General features: G+C 34.9%; 1 protein-coding gene across 1 annotated transcript; it reads right to left on the reverse strand.

The window, feature by feature from the left end:
• Positions 1-713: 713 nt before the first annotated feature.
• Positions 714-3,379, reverse strand: LOC145047313 (glycoprotein 3-alpha-L-fucosyltransferase A-like). The gene is made up of 7 exons (XM_078995567.1): positions 2,706-3,379; positions 2,374-2,537; positions 2,007-2,248; positions 1,806-1,910; positions 1,502-1,658; positions 1,199-1,426; positions 714-1,112 (listed from the first exon to the last, which is right to left on the reverse strand). The coding sequence occupies exons 1-7, from the start codon at positions 3,174-3,176 to the stop codon at positions 851-853; spliced, it is 1,629 nt and encodes a 542-aa protein (XP_078851693.1). The 5' UTR covers positions 3,177-3,379; the 3' UTR covers positions 714-850.
• Between the last annotated feature and the right edge of the window lie 18,287 nt (positions 3,380-21,666).

Genomic DNA, 21,666 nt, shown 5'->3' on the forward strand with positions numbered 1-21,666 from the left:
CTATTTTAATATTTTTAAACTCTTATTTTAATTATTATATGGAAAAAATTATTAATCAAACACACTCTACCTCTTCCCTTTTATCCCTCCCTAACCCCCATATTCCCTGCATCACCCCATAGAATCGTTGGCGCTACCTCTTCTCACCGGAAAAGTTGTCATCACCTTCCAAATCCACCCCAATTATAAGTGAGGGAAATGATTTTTGAGCAGAGTGTATCAAAATCAAAGGAAGGCACCCGATTCATAGGATTTCTAAGACGATTAATGATGGTATTCGTGTCAAAATTAGAGAAACAACGTCGGTTGTGCTTTTCCTAAAGGAGGATCGCCGGTGATGACATTTTATGGAACGGTGGCAAGATTAGGGAAGTGTGGGGCTACGAAGGCAATTAATGATTCGGAAGTCCTTGTTATTAGGTTATAAGTGTTTAATTGATTTTTTATTTTATTGTTAAATTTTTTTAATTAATAATAATAATAAGGGTAATATAGTAATTTTACTTTTAATAGGGACCAAATACGCAACAAAAATATATTATAAAGCGTGTCCAAGTTAAAAAAAAGAGTTAGGTGCCATAACTACTACCCCAACCACATGGACCATTCGTTTAATTTACCCTAAAATTTAAATCGTTCAACCCATTTATTTAACAATTTTTGCTGAAAAAAAAAAAAAAAAACAAATGAACGGGTCAACCCGGTATCAATACTGGGTTCGATAGGTTTCATTTTAATTCTGTTAAAACTTAAAACTAAACACTGTAAACCAAACTTTTACACATGAATTGATTTTTCTAAAATATTTTTTCTACCCATAAACCAACTCAAGGCTTCCAATCAAAATCAACTACACAAAAACGATCTCAAATTTTGCACATGGATTGCTCATAATGTGACTTGTAAATAAATTGTTGTTACCTTTAAAACTAAATGCATATAAAGCTTGCCTCTGAGTCATGCCAACAGGGTATATTCTGTAAATTTTCAACTCCTTTTCATTGCCTCTTATCCCTTCTGGCCTTTCCTTCCTCCAAATGCTTTCATGTTCTGTAGACTTAAACTTCGATAAAACACCAGATTCTAACGCCTCAATCGTCAGATTTCCAGACCTGTAAAATTAAATAGTGTTTGGACATTTTTACCCCTCAAGTATATCACAATTGGGCCAACTTTAATTTTTGGAAGAAAATATTACCTTAAGAAAATAGACTGCATCTCGAACCTCCCTCTCTCTCTTACATAAACATGATATACAGTTTCTAAGCCCCTTGTACACTTGCAAGGTCTTTTTGGGAATTTGGGGCTTTTTTCTTCTCTCTCATGGATTCTAGTTGCAACCAAAATGCATAAACGACATGAAGAATGAACTGCAGCCATATCCAGAAGGGCCTTGAAAGAATCAGAAGGGCCATCATATTTCCATCTGTAAGAATTCAGACCTTTTTCTTTTGTTATCAAGAAGGTAGAAAGAAAGAAAAAAAAAACAAAAGAAACTTGCCTTAGTGACTCATTATAGGCAGTGAGATTCTCTGAAAGCTGTTTCATGGTTTTAGCAACCAATATAACATCTGTTAGTTTCTTAATATGTAAAACTGAATTAGTTGAAGGCGCAAAATCTTGAATGTTTGGAGCACCAACAACAACAGGAATCGTTCCTATAAAAAAAAACTCCATGTTGCTTCAACTTCAATCAATAAGCAATAAAAAAAGAAAGGTGAAATGCAAGAAATAGCAACATGCTTCCATTTAACCCTAAAAAGCATGCATTTTTAAAGTTGTTCACTCCAAAAGACATATTATACCTGCAACAAGTGACTGGAAGAATTTTTCAGTGACATAGTCTTCTTCATTGGAATTCTCAAAAGCTAAGCTGAATTTGTAACGCTTAAGAGTTTCAACCTTTTCCACTAAAAACACAATTAGAACAAATGGCCAAGAAATGGTTTACAAATCAAATAAAGACCAAAAATTAATCTTTAAACCAAAAAACTTGACATACTTACCGTTTCCATTATGATTTCCATGACAACTACCATAAGAATCAATCTTGATATTTGACTTTTCAAGCCCTTTTAGGGCTTGTAAGCGAAAGTTGCGAGAAGCACAATTTGAAATGAATGCAGCTGCCAATGCTTTTTCAGTTTTTGGTTGAACAGGAGCCATTATATCATATTCTGCCCATGAAAAGTACCCAACAGGGACATCTGAGGAGAGACTCGTGGTCATAATTATGTCATATCCTGCTCTGAAACATGATGATACATTGTTACAATTTCAATTTTTGTTGATTATAAGCAAGAAATGAGTCATCAATCATGCATCTTTGTAATCCGAGTTTTTGATGGCTTATCTCAGAGTGTTCTTACCTACCCTCGTGCCTTAGAGATCTCATTCCGAGGGAAGTAGTGAGATGACTCCATTGACAGAAGAATAGCAGCAGTCCCTTCCTCTTGATGTAACCCAAATGAAGCATCGGCCTTCTTCTTCTTCTTCCGAAGGCTAAACTTGCATCCAACTGAACACGACTTCCAATCCTTCATGAAAGCACCTTTTGAATTGTCATTCATGTCATGTCATCACAGTAAGATCGCATATTTGAATTGTATGAAAAGGAACAACAATGGAAACATGAAATCGAAGAACTATGATACATGTAATCGTTGAAACACGTAAATAAGGCTAATCACAGTAGAAATACAAACCTCCTCACGACCAGAGATAAGTACTGGTTCTTTACGAAAATCTCTAGAATAAACTACAGAGTCTTCTCTCTCCAACCACTCCTCACAGCTCTCTCCCCCAACAGAACGCGAAACATCCACCACGGCGGCAGACAAATCTGCTACGGCGACCTCATCAACGGGATCAAGGGAGAGTGAGGAAAAAGAGGAGTTTGTGAACTGGAGGAACGATTCAGCCCAAGAGTTGACAAGGTCAGGGTTCTTAATTAAGTCGAGTCTGGCTAAGAAACCGATCTCAACTATGAAAACTAGGGTTAAGAACAGAGGCAGGAAGTTGGTCAATTTCTTCTTTGAATTATCTGAATTATGGACGTTGGTAGATGGCGGAGAAGATGATGATGTTGAAGTGTTAGTGCTGTTACTGCTACTTGGTCCATAAGTATCTTCTTGCATGCCTCTTGATACTCTTTGATTAGGGTTTAGCGAACCCATATTCTCTTAACAATTAATCTATAAACATTTATAGATTGGTGTTGAATCTGGGTTGAAGCAGGGGGCAATTCACCAAAATTGATGAAGTAAACAAGTTCAAACTTGGAGATTTTATGTTTGTTCGATCATGATCTGGGCATGAATTTCGTTTACACTCTTTTCTTGAGGCTCACACCAATAAATTGATCAATCCTGTCCCGTTTAATTGTGTAAAAATATTGCTATTTTTTTTTTTTTTGAAAATTAATAACAAAAATAAACTTTTTAGAAACATTAATATTCTTTTATAACTTTTTTTTAAATGCAATTTTTTATTTTCTAAATTATAAATAACTTAGAAAACTACAAAAAAAAAAAAAAAAATTATTCTAAGGACGGTGGAAAATTGTTTTTAGTATTCGAGAAAAAGTATCCGGAAACAATAAATAAAATTTTCATTTTCAGTTTTTAATATAAAATTTAAAAATATATTTTTATTTTCAATTTTAAAAAATTAAAAAACGTTTAAATGTATATTTTAACTTAGTTTTTCTTTCCAAATTTTGTTATTTCAAATAGTAATATAATATTTAGTTTTCATTAGCTTACATTGTTATTGGATGGTAACTAGATCAATTTATTAAAGTCAAAACTTTTATGATGTTCGGTCATAAACTCCTCAAACCCTTCGGCCGACTCTTTGCGCATCTAGCAACCGATTCAGAGAGGATTAATTTCCCTTAAAGATTTTGTATTTCATTAACGTGTGTGTTTGTATATATATATATATATATATATATATATATATATATATATATATATATATATATATATATATATATATATATATATATATATATAATAACAACTTAACCAAAGATAAAGGTAAATTTAAACTCTATACAAATAATCTAATCTTTGTTATTATCTCTAATGCTATCGCTAATACCCCCTGCAATCTGAGCGGCGGTGGAGCGACACAAAGCTTGGTACAAAAACGTTCAAATAAAGGGCGTGGAAGACTTTTAGTGAATATATCGGCTAGTTGAAGTTGAGTGGGAATGTGCTTGGCTTGAAGTTGTCGAGAACACACCAGTCGCGAACAAAATGATAGTCGATGTCAATATGCTTTGCTCGTTTATGGGAAATTAGATTTTGACTCAGAAATAGAGCACTTTTATTGTTACATAGAAGAGTCGGAATGGAATCATGGATGACATGAAGCTCTCGTAAGAGAGGAGTGACCCAAATGATCTCAAACGCAGTATTGGCCATGACTCTATATTCAGATTCACAACTAGAGCGAGAGACTGTGGGTTTCTTTTTGGCACTCCAAGAGACTAAATTGTCACTGAGAAAGATGGAGTAACCATATGTGGAGTGGCGTGTCTCAATGCATCGAGCCCAATCCGTATCGGAGTAACCAATAACGGATGAAGAGTGAGGCCGATTAAAGTGAAGCCCATAGGAGATAGTACCTTTAACATCGCGAAGGATACGCTTGACAGCTTGAAAGTAATCCACAGTTGGTGCTTAAAGAAACTGACTGGCCTGATTTATAGCAAATGAAAGATTAGGACATGTAATTGTTAAGTATTGGAGAGCACCACCAAGGTAACAAAACAAGGTAGGATCCTGAAATTGGACGCTCGTGATTATAAGATACTCGGTTGTGGATAAGGGAGTAGAAGTTGGTTTGGAATCCAAGAGCCCAGTATGAGTCAAAATGTCATGTGCATATTTGGCTTGAGTGAGAAAGAGCCCATTAGTGGTGTAGGTAACCTCAAGACCAAGAAAATAAGTCAATAAACCCAAATCCTTGGTAGCAAACTCACTATTAAGGCGGGTAATGAAGGAACGAATGAGTTTGGGAGCATTTCCGGTGAGAACGATGTCATCTACATAAACTAGCAAAGCATATTGACATATAAAGATGTGTCAGCACGATTGCACAATGAAAGACAAATAAAGATGTGTCAGCACGATTGCACATAAGCCCAATGTTGATTAGAAAAGCACTTAAGCGTTGGAACCATGCTCTTGGTGCCTGTTTGAGACCGTAAAGCATTTTCTTTAGTTTGCACACATGAAGAGGAAATTGTTCATCGATAAACCCCGGAGGTTGTTCCATGAAGACAGTATTAGAGAGCGTCTCATTAAGAAAAGCATTTTTAACATCAAATTGATGTAATGGTCTTTTTTGCATCACTGCAAGAAAGAGAACAATACGAACCGTCGACGCTTTATCCATTGGACTAAACTTGTGCGAGTAATCGAGACCATGGAATTGAGTAAAGCCTTGTGCAACTAAGTGAGCCTTATATCGATTAATAGTGCCATCAGAATGGAACTTGGTTTGAAAAATCCATTTAGATCCCACAGTATTGGCACCTGAGGGTCAGGGGACAAGTTCCCATGTGTCATTGAGTCTAAGTGCTGCCATTTCGTCTTCCATTGCCATCAGCCACTGTGGATGTTTGGTGGTTGATTTGAATCCCTTAGGAACGGTGGTAGAAAGAAAAGCTTGAATGAGTCGCGAGTCTTGAAGTGAAGCTAGATCAACCTTATGTTTTGGTTTAAAAAATGCCATGTTTAGATTGTGTGAGCATAGGCTGAGTTGAGAGTTGTGGTTGGGCAATGATAGGTAAAGGTGGCTGAGGTCCAACCGGTGATGGGGGGGGGGGGGGGGGGGGGGCTCAGGATCAGCCGCTAGAGGTGATTGTACAACTTGATCAACAGCAGCTGGAACAACACACAAGCTGCAGTGTGGTAGGACATGTGAATCTATTGGAGAGGCAGACGGCGGTAAAGGGACAACAGCGGTGGAGACTGCATCTTGCAAACTAGAAGGTGACGTCAAGTTGCTTGTTGGTGATGCAACATGTTCATTAAATGAAGTGATAAGCAACGTGGTTAAATCTGATGGTGGAGAGGGTCCAACGAAAGGATAAGTGTGTTCATTAAACCGAGTGTGCCTTGTGGTATAACCCGATTTGTGGTGGGATCGAGACAACGATACCCTTTGTAGGAGGTGTTGTACGCAATGAAAATACATGGTGAGCTGCGAGGAGCTAGCTTATGTGGGGAATAGTCTCACAAATAAGGAAAGACACGACATCCAAAAACCCGAAATAATCCATAATTAGGGGTAGTAAAGTAAAGCAATTTGAAGGGACTTTTGTTAGCAAGAAGTTTGGATGGTAAGCGGTTAATGATGAACACAACTGATGTAAAAGCATCAACCTAATAGGAAGCCGGAACATGAGCATTAAACAACATGGCAAGACCCATCTCGGTAATATGACGATGTTTACGTTCAGCACGCTCATTTTGTTGAGGTGAGTATGGACAAGAGATTCGATGATGAGTTCCATTTTGAAGTAAAGATTTGCTTGACACGATTATTAGTAAACTCATTGCCTCTGTCACTTTGGAATGATTTCACCTTGCAAGAAAACTGAGTTTGTACAAAAGATAAGAAGTTGGCGAGGATAATGAGGAAGTCCGATTTGAGCTTGAGCGGATAGAACCACGTAAACCTCGAAAAATCATCAACAAACACAACATAGTATAAGTAGCCATCATTGGAGGTAATAGGTGACAGACCCCATAAATCACAGTGGACGAGATCCAAGACATGTAATGAACGTTTTGTATTGCTATCAAAAGGTAATCGTTTGCTTTTTGAGAGTTGATAAGATGCACATAAGCTTGGTTTAGGTAATAAAGATGTAATTGATAAAGAACCCAAGTTTTGCCAGAAATGCCTTGTTGCCTTATTCAAGAATGTAGAGCCCTTCCTTACGTCTGCCCTTTACTATAACTTCCTTGGTGTTGTGGTTATGAATAGCAAAAAAGGTATTAGATAGAATAACATCGACCAGTGAGTCATGAGTCAATTTACTGATTGATAACATATTTTTAGTGATGTGAGGAACCAATAAAACATCTAATAAAGTGAGTTTCTTAGTGACATGCGAATTACCAGCAACTGAGATGTTTAAAAGATTATCGTTTCCCACAACAACTTGATCTTTGCCTTTATATGGGTTTGAGTGATCGATATTTACGGGAGAGTTGGTCATGTGTGTCGATGCTCTGTAATCAACATACCAATCAAAGCTTGAGGTGTTGCATTTGGTTTCGAAAGCATGAACATAATTGACATCGACAGTAGAACTTTGCTGAAAAATGGCTAAATCTGGACAAGAAGAAGCGTAACGACCATTTTTGCAACATAGTTGGCAGTGAGGAGGACATATACCGTGGCCCCTACCACTGGATGAACCACCACGTGATTGAGAACCATAACCCTGAGTATTATAAGAGTTTCTTGGTGTGGATTTTGTGTTGGCTGTAAAGGTTGTTAGGGTAGTGGAGACATGGTTGTGAATGGAACTCATAATGAGTTCATGGCTTTTTGCTTTGGAAAGAAGTTTGCAAAAGGGTGGACATGGTTGAATAGCCCGATGAGCTGTGGCAAAGGTCTCAAAGGTGGAGCCCAATCAACATAAGAACCAATGGGCTTTATCAGTTGCTTCAATTGGACGTCCGGTTGCAGCTAATTGGTCACACAAAGACTTAAATTTATTGCCAAAATCTGAAACAAAAGCAGTACCCTTATTTAGTTGTCGAAGATTATCTTGGAGAGATTGAACATGTTCAATGGAATCATAACTGTAAGCCTGTTCCATCGAAGTCCAAATGGCATGAGCTAATTGAGATTGAGAGTTTCAGCCATTGCTTCCTCTGATAACGAGGATTGGATGATTAATAGGGCTCTTTGATCGACATCGATCCATTTTTGATAGGCTGGATTAGGGTTTGAAGCTCCTTCTACTTGAACCGTGGCAACAGGCTTGGGAACGGATCCGTCAACATGGCCTAACAGGTTCTGATAAGACAGTAAAGGGAAAATTTGATTCTTCCATAATAGATCATTGGAAGATGTTAACTTGATGGTTAACAGACAAAGAATCGTTGCCAAAGGAAGATTAGATTCAACAGAAGTCATGATGGTTTGAAAGAAGTAAGGATCGATAATTGAAGAGAAGAGGGAGAGGGGGGGGGGGGTGCAGCTAGGTTAAGCGATCTGCATCGCTGATATCATGAGAGGATTATTTTCCCTTAAAGATTTTGTATTTCATTAACGTGTATATATAAATACATATTACAACAACTTAACCAAAGACAAAGGAGAATTTAAATTCTATACATATAATCTAATCTTTGTTATTATCCATAATGCTATCGCTAATAAGTTCACTCAACTGCTTTTCTTAAAGTTGTGAGTAGGTTACATATTTCCTTCCCTGCTCAACCTCTTTGCCCCTAAAATTACATCAGTTCCATATGTATGCTTCGACAATCTGCACCACCATTAGGGTTGTTCACTATTCGGATAAAACCGAATTATCCAATTGGACAATTTGGTTCGAATATTCGAATTTTTGGATATGTTTTCAATAAAACCGAATTATTATTTTGGATTTCGGATTGGTTTTAGTTTAAAAATCAGAACCGAATAGTCCAAAAAAACCGAATAAACATTTAGAATTTATCCATTTATAATATATATATATATATATATATATATATATATATATATATATATATATCTATAGTTATTTATTAATTTTGTAATTTATTTTTTCAAATAGGTTCAAAACGTTTCACACGATTAAAAAAAAAAAAAAAAAACCATTAATATGCATTTTCAGTTAAAAAAATTTTTATCTATAAAATATTTAACTATAATATATTTTCTTATTTGTTGTTTATAAATTTCAAATCCCAATTAAATAATTTTTTTATTAATATAATAACCTATCCAATATAAATCAATTTGGATTCGATCAAACTCAAACAGATCCAAACCACACCCCTAACCACCATCACCACCACAGCGTTCACGATCATTTTTCATGCCACCAGCACCGCCCTTCACAGTTTCCTCCGAAAATGACTGCATCGACTTCGATATACTCACTTCAGAAACCAAATCTAATTAAGCTTCTGCAATGGTTTTGAAAATTCTAATGAATTTCTTCTTTGATCTTGAAAATCCATTGACGAGCTTCAAAGGACTCCAATCCTATACGTTTCTGTTTCTGTTTGCTGATGAATAAGTTCTCGTTCTTTTCCACCTCGTTCCCGAGTTCAACTTAAGGAGAGAAAGGAAAGGAAATGGGTGGAAATGAGAAGAAAATAAAAGAAATTGGTGTTCCCGAGTTTCATTAAAGGAGGGAATTGGAAGGAAGTGGGAGGATCACTTTCCCTCCTAACTTTCCTTCCGATTTGGGAGGATTTGGAAAGAAAGAACAAAATGATTCATTTCCTTCCACTTCTCTCCAACTCGGGAACACAAAAGAAAATTTTGTTTTCCTTTCCTTTCTCTTCTTTTATCTCGTGACTTTCTTTTCTCTTCTTTTCTTTTCTTTTGTTAAACTACGAGCCATTCTTGCTAATACTATAATGAAGAATTCCAGAGCCTCCAACATTTGTAACTCTTTTGCTCTCTATTTTACAATCTCATCCTTCTAGAAATTATGTTTTGCAATTTATCTGTCATCTATCTATTTGTCCATGAATTGAGATGCTTTGTCCCTAAACTAAACTAGGTTTTAAGAGACTCTCGATCTCAACTTGTCTTATTTCATCGTGTGGTTTGGTTGGTGTCTGTATCTCAACTTGTTTTGTTAATTGATTTTGTAACGAAATTATGGTTTCCTTGGTTGTGATTGGAAGGTTGTACATTCACTATTACATTTGCTTTTTAGACGAGCACCAAGTGTTCGAGGAAATTCCCCAACGACATGTTTATTGATTGGTTTAGTCTGTGAACAGGTTTTTCCTTTGATTTCTTTATTTTTACAAATATCTGGAGCAATTGCCTCTATAATGTTAACCTTACTTGTAAATTCTCGCAATTCTTTTTTTTTTTTTTAACAAATCTTAGATTAGATGGGAACTAGTTTCAACATGTGAAGATTCTTCGTATCCACCACGATCAGGAGGTGATATATCTACATCTTTATGACATTTCTCTACATATATTGTCATGTTTAGATTTTTTAATACAGTGTTATATTATAATATGGGAATGAAAGAAGCCTGGATGAATTGTTGTAACTTATTTGAGATGCGACTTCTCTGGACTCACCAAGTATTATTAAATGGTGTGTGATGCATTCCACATCAAAGTTAATTTATCATTAAGTATTAGATTTTTTAATACATTGTTATATTATAATATGTTTTAGAATGGTTTAAAATACATTAATGTTATTTTATTATTTCAGGCTAGTGTATTTTCCCTTCATGCTCAAAGGAGTGCAACAACTCAAATGGTAGAATACCAAGATGACCTTATGGAAGAATTAATGGAGAGTACTCTTTTTACTAGAATGACAACTCATTTTTTATTTAGTGTGCCATGTTTGTACTTCTTTATATTTTGTATTTCATTGTGATAAGTTTGATGTTTGGTGTTAATATATTGTTATAGAGTATTTTTTTTTGGATAAAATATTGTTAGTTTTAATACAAAAATGTAGCATATGAGATTATAAATGGTTATAGAGTACATAGATAGTATGAGTATATATTATGGTTAAAATAACCAAATCAAGTTGTATTCTATTTGCGAGATAGAGTAAAACAAATGGGAGAGAGAGAGAGTAGGGTTAAACAACTATACTTTGTTATATCTATGATCTAATACACCTCTGTTACAATACGAAAGGTTTGTTCGTATTATATATGTAGATATAACAGTATTATATTTTCCATGCTCTTTTTTTTTAATACTTTTTTGCTACCTTTTTTTATTCTTTTTACAAACTTGGTCTTATTTTTTTTTATTTCTTCTACCATTTTTTACAATTTTGTTTTAACTTCTTTAGAAATTAGTTTTACAACTTTTTTTTTCTATGTATATTTTTTTATAATTTTGTTTTTGATGAATTCATTTTGTAAAAAAAAAATTAATTAGTATTTGTTTATACCTTTCTTACGTCTTCAATTTTATATATGGTTTATCAAATTTTCCATTTTCTCGTCTTTGTTTTCATCTTTTGAAAAAAATTGTTTCACACACATTAGTTTTTGTCACAAAATTAAGGTTTTTTAATTATTTGGTTAATACAAACATCTTTTATTAATTTATTTAGTAAAAAAATTATATTAATAAACTGCCACAGCGTGCAAAAGAACCCCATTACTTAATTACACTAAAGAACATCTTGAAGCCTTTAGATTGGAGCAACAACAAGTCAAGTTAATATATTTTTATAATATTACATGAAATGGACATTGAATTTCTTACAGGTTCATGACATGGTCTTCTTGTTACGTAGTATTTGGTGTGAACATGATGGAAAACTTCATAAAGAAAATGTAAGTACGTTGCTTTTATCAATAAGACAGTGTAAGTATATTGCTATTATGGATAAATAAATAAAAATGTATTGGTATTACAGCTAAAAGATAAAGTACGTTTTACAAATTTTTTAACAACAGTAACAACAGTAACACTATACAAAGGTTTAGATGAAACTCCACATGTTTGAACATCTCTACACTTAATTTTTATAATCTTTTCTACAGGTCTCTATATTTATGAAAGATGGTGATTCCAGAGATCTCGTTTCATGTGAGGACGTAAATGCAATGTCCTTTCACTTGTTTGTGCATTATATATAGCATCCTAGTTTTTATTTATTTATATTGGCATTACGCATTTCCAAAATTGAATTAAACGCCACTAACATAAAGTAATTATTTTCTTGCTTTATTCTTTTACTTTTTCGAAAAGATATTTTGACCACTTTTTTTATTTAACAGTAAATGTTTAAATTGAGGTGGAAGACACATGAGTTAAAGTGTGTGTTCTCTTTTTATAAAGCAGAGTTTATCGTTCCCCTAAAGCTAAGGAAGCCAGAGCATCAGCACATTTGTTGGCACGTCGATCAATATTATTGATAGTTATACTGTTTTTGCGACAGAGTTGCCTGCACTTGTCGATCATGCCCTTGCAATGGGCCATCCTATCTTTTGGAATTTGATATGATTTGCTCACTTCGTTGATCCAAAAGACAGCTTGATCGCAGTCGCTTTCAAGGATAGCTCCTTTCAAACCACGTTCAACCAAAAGCTCCAAGCCCTTAAGAATTCCAACGATCTCAGCTTCGAGACTATCGGTTGCACCAATATAAAACTGACGAAAAGCTTGAATGCATTCGCCATGATGATTTCGGAGGATTCCTGCGTACGCACTCCGTGGTTTGACAACATCATTTTGAAGATGAAATCCACGTCGGTGTTCATTTTGAAGCCATCTGGAGGAGGAGGGAACCATATCTGAGTGCTGCTGTTCCCATCTATTAGACCCCTCTTCGGTGTAGTATGTACGGGCGCGTAGATTAGGCAAGGAAGGTTCAATTCCATGAGTGCTGATCCTCCTCTTTCTACTCTCCTCATCTTTTTCTTCGGTATCTGTGTCTGTGTCTGTGTCTGTGTCTGTTTCTGTATCTGTGTCTGTGTTGTTGAAAAGCATTGTAGAAATGCCCCACGCTGCAGCAACTCCTACAGCTATAGCTATTGGGGTTGTCCCAGCCCACACTACAGCAACCCCAGCAGCTATAGCTATTGTGATTGTCCCAGTTCCGGTGGAACCTCCACCGGATTCTTGTGGTTGCTCCTCCTCATTTCTCTCAGTCCCATTTAACCTTCCTGTACTTTCAGAGGAACCCATTTTTTTAGGGCTACAACTCACCAATGATATTTTGAAGAATCATTATGTAACAGATGAAAAGTGAGTCTAGGAATGTAAAGTTAAATTCCATTGTACCATAAGATGATTAAACTAAGGTACAACACTATGGATGTCGTTATACCATGGAATAAAGATAAGTAAAAGCAAAATTATGTTAGAAAATATGATCAAATAACAAAATAAATTATAAGGTAAAGAAAGATATGAGAGTAGAGAGAACTTTTATTCCAATACTTGTGATGAAATCATCAAACTTTACAATACATAATATTCACTATTTATACTAGACAAAGAATATGAAATATGATGTATGATATGAATGCTCATTATAGTGGTGTATAACTATACTCATAAAACTCATAATAATGTTTGCTATAATGTTCACTAATTATGGAGAGTAATGGGGGAATATGGAAAATCCAATAGTCATTCACTAAATAATAATTCATAACACTCCCCCTTGAATGACGATTGTATCATGCCTCGTTAAAACCTTAATCGGTAAAACCTCATGGGAAAACCCTTTATTAAGGAAAAAGTGTACATGATTAATAATAGATATTGGAAACAATTGTCTCGTTAAAAACCTTGCTAAGAAAACCCAGTGGGAAAAACATAGCTAAGGAAAAGAGTACGATATGTTTCCAACTCCCCCTGATTAGCACATCACTTGATTTTCTTGAAGCACCGCATAACAATGTTTCGTACCATCTTTTCAAATTTTGATGTAGGAAGTGCTTTAGTAAACCAATCAGGAAAGTTATTACTGGATTGAATTTTCTAGATGTTGATGCCACACTCTTTTTGAAGATCATGAGTGAAAAAAAAAACTTTGGTGATATATGCTTGGTTTTGTCTCCTTTGATAAATCCTTCCTTGAATTGAGCTATACAAGTTGTTCATATAGTATGGTTGGAACATCCTTGTTAGAAGTTATACCACATGTTTTTGCAAATGTATTGAGTTAAATTTTCTTAAACAAATGCATTCATGACTTCCCTTATAAGTTGCTATAATCTTTGCATGGTTAGGATAAGTAGCAACTAAAGTTTGTTTAACAAAATGACAAGAAATTACGTTACCTCGTCAAGTGAATAAAGAACCTGTTTAGGATCGAGCTTTGTGTGGATCAGATAAATATCCAACATCTGCATAACTAATTAACTTCGCATTTTAAGAATTTGATTAGTATAAATTCATATCCATTGTACCTCGAAGATATCAAAGAATGTGTTTAACTCTATTATAATATCTTCTTGTTGGACAAGAACTATATACTGCTAATAAGTTTACGACAAAAGATTTATCAGGTCTTGTATTAATAGTAAGATATATTAGTGCACCAATAGCACTAAGATATAGTTCTTCTGGAACAAGAAGATTTTCATGTTTTTTATGATGCTGAAATTGATCCTTTTTGGCATCTAAGTGCCTTACCACATTCGGGTTAGTTATGGATGTGAGTTATTCATATAAAACCTTTTTAGCACCTTATCTAGATATTAATGTACAAAAACTCCATCTTGTGTGCTTAATTTGAAGACCCAAATAGAATTTCATCTTAGCAAGATCATTCATTTCAAACATTTCTTTCAACCAGGAAGTGACCTTTTCCAATTCTCTAGGAGTTCCAATTATGCTTAAATCATCTACAATAACATCAATTATCATAAACTCTTATCTGCATCTTTTTATGAATACACATGGGCTTAATGGATCACTTTTATAGCACTCTTTCAACCGAAATATACTAAAACAATTGAAGCACTTACGGCCAGATTGTTTCAATCTATACAAAGATTTATTTAATTTTACCAAATGTACTTCACGAGAATTAGAAGTTTGTGCTTCTAGCACCTTAAACCCTTCTAGGATTTTCATATAAATATCATTTCAAGTGAATCATATAAATAGGCGGTAAATACATCCATTAGACACATCTCCAGTTTTGCATATGTTGTTAAACTTATAAAATAATTGAATGTAATTGCATCAACTATCGGAGAATACGTTTCTTCATAATCAATTTCGGGTCTTTGGGTAAAACCTTGTGCAACAAGTATTGCTTTATATCTCACAACTTCATTTTTCTCATTTCTTTTGTGCACAAATACCCATTCGTGTCCCATTGTTCTTACTCTGTTTGGTGTAAGGACTACAGGTCCAAAAACTTTTCGTTGAGTAAGAGAATTAAGCTCTTTATTTATTTCATCTTTCCATTTTGGCCAACATTTTCTATTCATACATTTCTCAATAGATTTAGGTTCAAGATCCTCATTTTCTTTATAATCGCGCGCGGAACATGATATGAAAAATTATCGTCGACTTCTGTTCCATCTTATTCCTGTCATGACATAATTTATTGAGATCTCATCATTTTCATTTTTTTCAAGTACCTTATATTCTTTTGTTATGTCATTGGACTCTTCTAGATCTTCATTCATCTTTTCAAGAGATTATGTTTTCTCTTTTGGAGCATCAATTATATTTGCTCCCTTTCGTTTTCGAGGATTTTTATCTTTGAAACCGGTTGGTCTTCCACGCTTCAGGCGTGCCTTTGATTCATTTGTAGTTGTATTTTTTGTTCTTCTGGGATATCAATTCTAACTGGAGCATTTATAGTTGGTAAATGAGACTTTGTTACTCTCTTAGGGTCAGTAAATGCATCTGGCAATTGATTTGCTATATTTTGTAAATGAATGATCTATTTATAGGGCCACTAGGTTTCAACTGGTCTTTGGATTGAGACATGAGAATGAAGATTCTCTTGATGTTGCAAGAGGCATGTGTATCTGCATGAGGAGCCACAACCTTTTGTGATTCACAGAGATTTTAAGTCTTCTAATATCTTACTAAAGAAAACTGTTCATTTTTAATCCACCTTAAGGATGAGGGAACCAAATACTTTTTGTGGTTGAATTAGCCTCTAGAGATGCATATTAAATGGGTACCAAACCAGACCCAACATACATGCTCCGTTCAACATGCCCATTTCTATTAGACCGCTAGTTGGTGTAACCTCACCTCATCTATTTCTTCGGTGTCAGTTTTTGTGATGTTGGAAAGCATTCTAGAAATTCCCAACGTTGCAGCAACCCCAACAGTAGCAGATATTGCGTTTTCAGCATGCAAGTCCGTTGGAACCTCCACGGATTCTTGTCGTTGCTCCTCCTTCTCTCTTTTTCTCTCAGTCCCGTTTAACCTTCCATTAATGTTAGAGGAACCCAATTTTTATATTTTTAGGCTACAACTCACCAGTGATGATATATTCAAGGAGGGTACCAATCTTTACGTTGTAGATGAAAAGTAAGTCTAGGAGTATAAAATTAAACTCCATTGTACCATAAGATGATGAAACTACAAGTAAAAAGAAAAGTAAAGGAAAAGTTATATATTTTCTATAAAAATTATATAGATATTTGACAAAATCTATATATATATATATATATATATATATATATATATATATATATACACGCATACACACACACACACACACACACATATATATATATATATATATATATATATATATATATATATATATATATATCTCTCCTAAAACGCAGACAGTTGATTTCGACAACCACAACCCGACAATGTCAGATGTATACAAAAAAACCGATCGATGTAGTGAATATTATTGAAAATCTGAGAAAATTTTCTATGATAGTTTATTTATGGTTTTCGAAATTTATAATTTCGATCTTATAAGATTTGATTACACAAAATCAGATTTTGTATAATTAATCAAAATTTACTCTTGATATGTTTTGTGTTGGATTAAGGTATCTAAACTCTTAACTAAATTGGTATAATAGTGCAGAATAAAAGTAAAGTCATTTTTGGGTTGCCCTCATAACCAGGAAATGGCTTGGATTGATAATAAGATATATATGATTTATTAATATATTATGTGATTAATTTATTAATTGGAAATAGTTATTATTAATTAAGAATTAATCATAATTACTTTGGAAATAATTTTGGGTTGATTAGAATTAATTAGAGATAAAAGTACTAAGCTGTAACTGTTCAATAGTTGAACAAAAGAGAGGATCTAGAACCTGCCAAGGAGGGGAAAAGTTTTAGGAGCCCTAGATAGGGTTCTTGGAAGCCTCCAAATCAAACAAAGAAACTAGATAATTATTGGATTAAATATTATTCTTTTGAATTCAAATCTAGGATTTTTAGGATTATCTAGCAGCTAAAAAAAGGGCCATAACCCCTCGGATTTTCGGCCACTACCTCCTCTAAGAGAGAAATCTGATTTTCTCCTCTCCCCTCTCTCCTATATTCGTTCCTAAGGTTTCCTAGGGTTTTGGGTGTGATGCATTATAGGCTACCACACAACTGGATCTAGGTTTTCCAAAGAGATCCTCAAGTATTTGATTGGTTAATTCAATTTAAGCACAAAGGTATGATTTCTTTATCTATGATTTTTTTATTTATGTAGGTTTAGTTTTGTTTCATAAAGTATGTTGCTATTAATATTGAAAAGCCATAGATCTTGTTTTACGTTGCATTTACCCTTAAATGTTAAGTGAAATTCTGCAAGTACAATGTTATTGGAACATAAAAACCCCAATAGTGGTATCAAAGACTACCTTGTTCAATTAGTAGTGTATAAAGATGAAACCAGAAAACTAAATAAAATCTACAATCTGCTCATGCCACGACGTGGGCAGCCCTCTTCCATGTCGTGGGAACTACCTAAAATCAAAAATAGGTATTTTCTTGCCTTATTCAAAAGATAGGATAATTATTAGTTAATTAATATTACTTTTGAATATCTAAAATCTAAATATTATAACTAGATAACTACAAATCCTAATTTAATAAAAGGAAGTTTTTTAAGGTAATTATCCAATTATAAAATAATTAGATAATATAATCATCCTTTAATAAGATTTATATGAATTAAATAAAGTTTTAATTAAGTATAATTCTTAAATTGTATTTAGTTCAAAGATTAATTAATTAAAGGTTAATTGAATGAATATTATTTGAACCTTCTAATTTTAAAAAATGTTTTAAAATACACCCTATACATATGTATAAGAGTATAATATTATATGTATAACTAAAAGTTTATCGAATCAATAGTAGACCTCATTCACGAAGCCACAGTATAAGAGATGTATAAGGAAATGGTCTATAAAAGGACTGTTGAATGGGTGTCCTTTTCACCCACCACTTCTTTGTATGGTGGAGGATCATTAGTCGAACAAGTTTGATAGGTCACTAATCACATTAAAAGTAGAATGTACAAATTAGTATAACCTTTTATAACAATTTCACTCTAGTTACTTTAGGAAAACGTGAAATTGTATGTTAATCTATGAAAACGCACATTATTTCTTTGCAAGTTATTAGTGGAGTGTAACATTCCAAAAATCAAGATAAAAATTTTATTTTTAACTTAAAAGAAACCATTGTTTTCAGCCAAAACAATACCAAATCAAGTGTCAAATACAAATATTCCCAAGATCAGTGTATCATAAAAACTCCAAAAACATATCATCGAAGGATATGTACGATCACACATTCGTCTTGCGCCGATCATCCGAAGTAACTGAAACATAAACTTAAACCGTAATCTAAAGTTTAATGAGTTCCCCTAAAGTACCACACACATCCATACAAATAATAACATGCATACATGAGCCTTCAGCCTGACTGGACCGCCGCACCGGGCCTACAGACTATTTGGACCACTCTCAGATCCTTCAACATGATTGGACCATTGCACCGATCCTACAGCCTATCCAGATCGTTCTCTGCATAAGAATCGCCCCCAGGTCCGTGACGGATGCATCACAAAATACTACGAAATCCTCGACACCCTCATGGAGGGTCAACATTGGGGCCTCGCACAATTTATGTCTCGGTGTCTCGAATGCAGCCTGTTGCTCAGGCCCCCAACGAAAATCCATGACCTTCCTCGTGAGATGAGTGAGGGGTACTGCATTCTTAGATAAGTCTTGAATAAATCTCTAATAATAGCCTACTAATCCCAAGAAACTCTTGATCTCCGATGGAGACTTCAGAACCTTCCACTGCATCACGACCTCAATCTTTGTCGGATTGACCAAACTCCCATTCTGGTTGACGAGATGCCTCAAGAATTGGACCTCATGTAACTAAAACTCACACTTCAAGAACTTGGATACAGTCGTTCTCGCCTCAAAAATCTTAGTAGCTCTCGAAGGTGGTCCTCATGTTGCTCCATGGTCTTGGAATATACCAAAATATCATCAATGAAGACAATGATTGATCGATTGAGCATCAGCCTGCATACCCGATTCATTAAATCCATAAATGTCACACACGCATTAGTGAGCCCAAATGGCATCACCATGAACCCGTAATGACCATAACGAGGTCGAAACATGGTCTTCTCTACGTCCTCCTCTCTAACCCTTATTTAATGATACCTCAACCTCAAATCGTTCTTCGAGAACCAAGATACACTTTGAAATTGATCAAAGAGGTCATCAATTGTGACATCCCCAAAATCTCGGCCAGAAAAGACCGATTTCATTTATGCTTTTTTTAAAAATAATTTTCAGAGTAAGTCCTTTTAATTTTAAAAGAGATGCGGAATTTGTTCCCAAAAACAAAACATGATAAAATAGATATTTATCAAAACATTTCATAAAGAAATATGATTTCATTTCATAATCAAAAGTCGGGATGTCATGTTCCGATACAGATCATAAAGCATAAACGATAGCATTACAAGTCTTTCAACAAATATATACATATACAGACTTGTAAACAAAACAACTTGATGTTCGCCCATCTTAAGCTCTTGCGCCACTTCCTGTAAAATAAATCAACTGAGTGGGTCAGGCTTGGGAGCCTGGTGAGCATGTAGGGTTTTCAACCCACAATAAATAATTTAATTAATTATTATCAACCAACAATAACCCAGTTACCCATTCCCGTTATTCTCACTTTATGTCCCTAAAATAACTAACACAAGGGACCTAGTCTAAAAATATTTCATCGGGGCGACTACACATGCTTCGGGGGTTCCTCAGCAATATAAGTCAAATAAGGCAACCATGGGGGGGATGGAATACAGCGAATGAACACCCAAGTTCATTAACACCTACAGGTTATGAGCCTGCTAGCGTTCCACTGGACTATCTAGAAAAGTCCGTGGTCGTCATCTAAATTCCGCTAGATGACTGGATCAAAACAACATTGAGGCCTCTCATCTGTTTATTACACACCAACTATCTACCCATATTCTACCCAACATATTAGTAGATAAAATATACATTTTTATACGTAGTTTCAAAACCTGTATAGCATGCTCAATCAAAACATTTTTCACATAACAGATGAGGCATACACACATAACACGTATTTCATAGAGAATACTTCAGATCTATCAGATAGAAGAGAGTGAATATACACTCACACGTATAACAACCAAATATATACACATAACACGTATTTTATAGGAAATACTTCATAATATTGTGTTGGAATGAAAGTAACTACACACTCACTTGATCAGAAGATGATCGGGCAGCACTACGGCTTGTAGAAGAGGTGTTTCTCCGTAGATCTGGAAGATCTTCACAAAACCGGGCTCCTCGCGGGCAGCGTTTCGGCTCGGGAATAACGCTCTTCGGGATTCTCGGGGCTTCGGATCTTGCTTCGGGGCTCGAGAATATTACCGGGGCTTCGGGGTATAAACGGCACGCAAAACGAGGAAAAACTTAGAGAGAGAGAAGAGTTTGAACAAGAGAAAATGGCTGAATTCGAGTTCTATTTATAGGCTGCTGGGTCTGGGATTACGCGGGGCGTACTCAAATTACGCGGGGCGTACTCAGTACGCGGGGCGTACTTTGACGTCACTGCGTGCGTCGACTGGTGGCACTCGAGTATTGGTCAGACAAGTTGCAACCGACTGAGTACGCGGGGCGTACTCAAATTACGCGGGGCGTAATTGACTTGTCAAACTTCTAAATTGCGTAACTTTCGCATACGAGCTCCGTTTTCGACGTTCTTTATATCCACGCGAAGGTCAGACCATACTCTACAACTTTCATTTAGACTCCATTGGCTAATTTTGACTTTTATTTTTATTATTTATTTTTAGAAGGCCGGGACAGAAAAACTTCGTTATAAATTCATAACTTCTTCGTCTGACGTCCGTTCTCGTCTAACTTTTCATCGTTTCGCTACTAACAATGAGATCTTCGATTCTCATTTAGATTGTTTCGGCTAAAAACCGCTCGATCTCAAATCGAGTATTCGGGCTGCATACTGCTAAGTCGAAACTTAGAAAAATCATAACTTCCTCATACGAAGTCAGATTTGGGCGTTCCTTTTATGCACGCTCTCGGTTTAACGAAATCTACGACTTTCGTTTAGATCGCTAAGGCTAAATATCGCTCTATCTTAAATTCATATTTTACGTCACTCATCGTCATACCGGTTCTGTCTCGAAACTTCGACAGGTCATAACTTCTTCGTTATAACTCGGATTTTGGCATTCCTTATATCTCCGGAATCCTTGTTTCAACCACTACAACTTTATGCAAAGATGTCGGGCTTATCTCACACTTTAACTTTGACGCTTATTTTATTCTTAATTCATTAAATTATAAAAATCAAGAAAATAAACACATAAATCACATAATTCACATAATTCACAAATAATACATTCTTATTATTTCAAGTTGAGTTACAAAGGTTAACCTAGACTATTACATT

The sequence above is a fragment of the Lactuca saligna genome, chromosome 5, assembly GCF_052625555.1.
Source record: "Lactuca saligna cultivar CGN05327 chromosome 5, ASM5262555v1, whole genome shotgun sequence".
Classification (NCBI taxonomy): Eukaryota; Viridiplantae; Streptophyta; class Magnoliopsida; order Asterales; family Asteraceae; genus Lactuca; species Lactuca saligna.

What these genes read in the sequence shown, in the direction of transcription:
- LOC145047313 (XM_078995567.1), bottom strand. Translation starts at nt 3,176, where the DNA reads ATGGGTTCGCTAAACCCTAATCAAAGAGTATCAAGAGGCATGCAAGAA. An exon ending in TGGAAATCATAATGGAAACG is followed by an intron (nt 1,911 to 2,006) that starts GTAAGTATGTCA and finishes TTGTGTTTTTAG; the next exon opens with TGGAAAAGGTTGAAACTCTT. An exon ending in ATGCAGTCTATTTTCTTAAG is followed by an intron (nt 1,113 to 1,198) that starts GTAATATTTTCT and finishes TTAATTTTACAG; the next exon opens with GTCTGGAAATCTGACGATTG.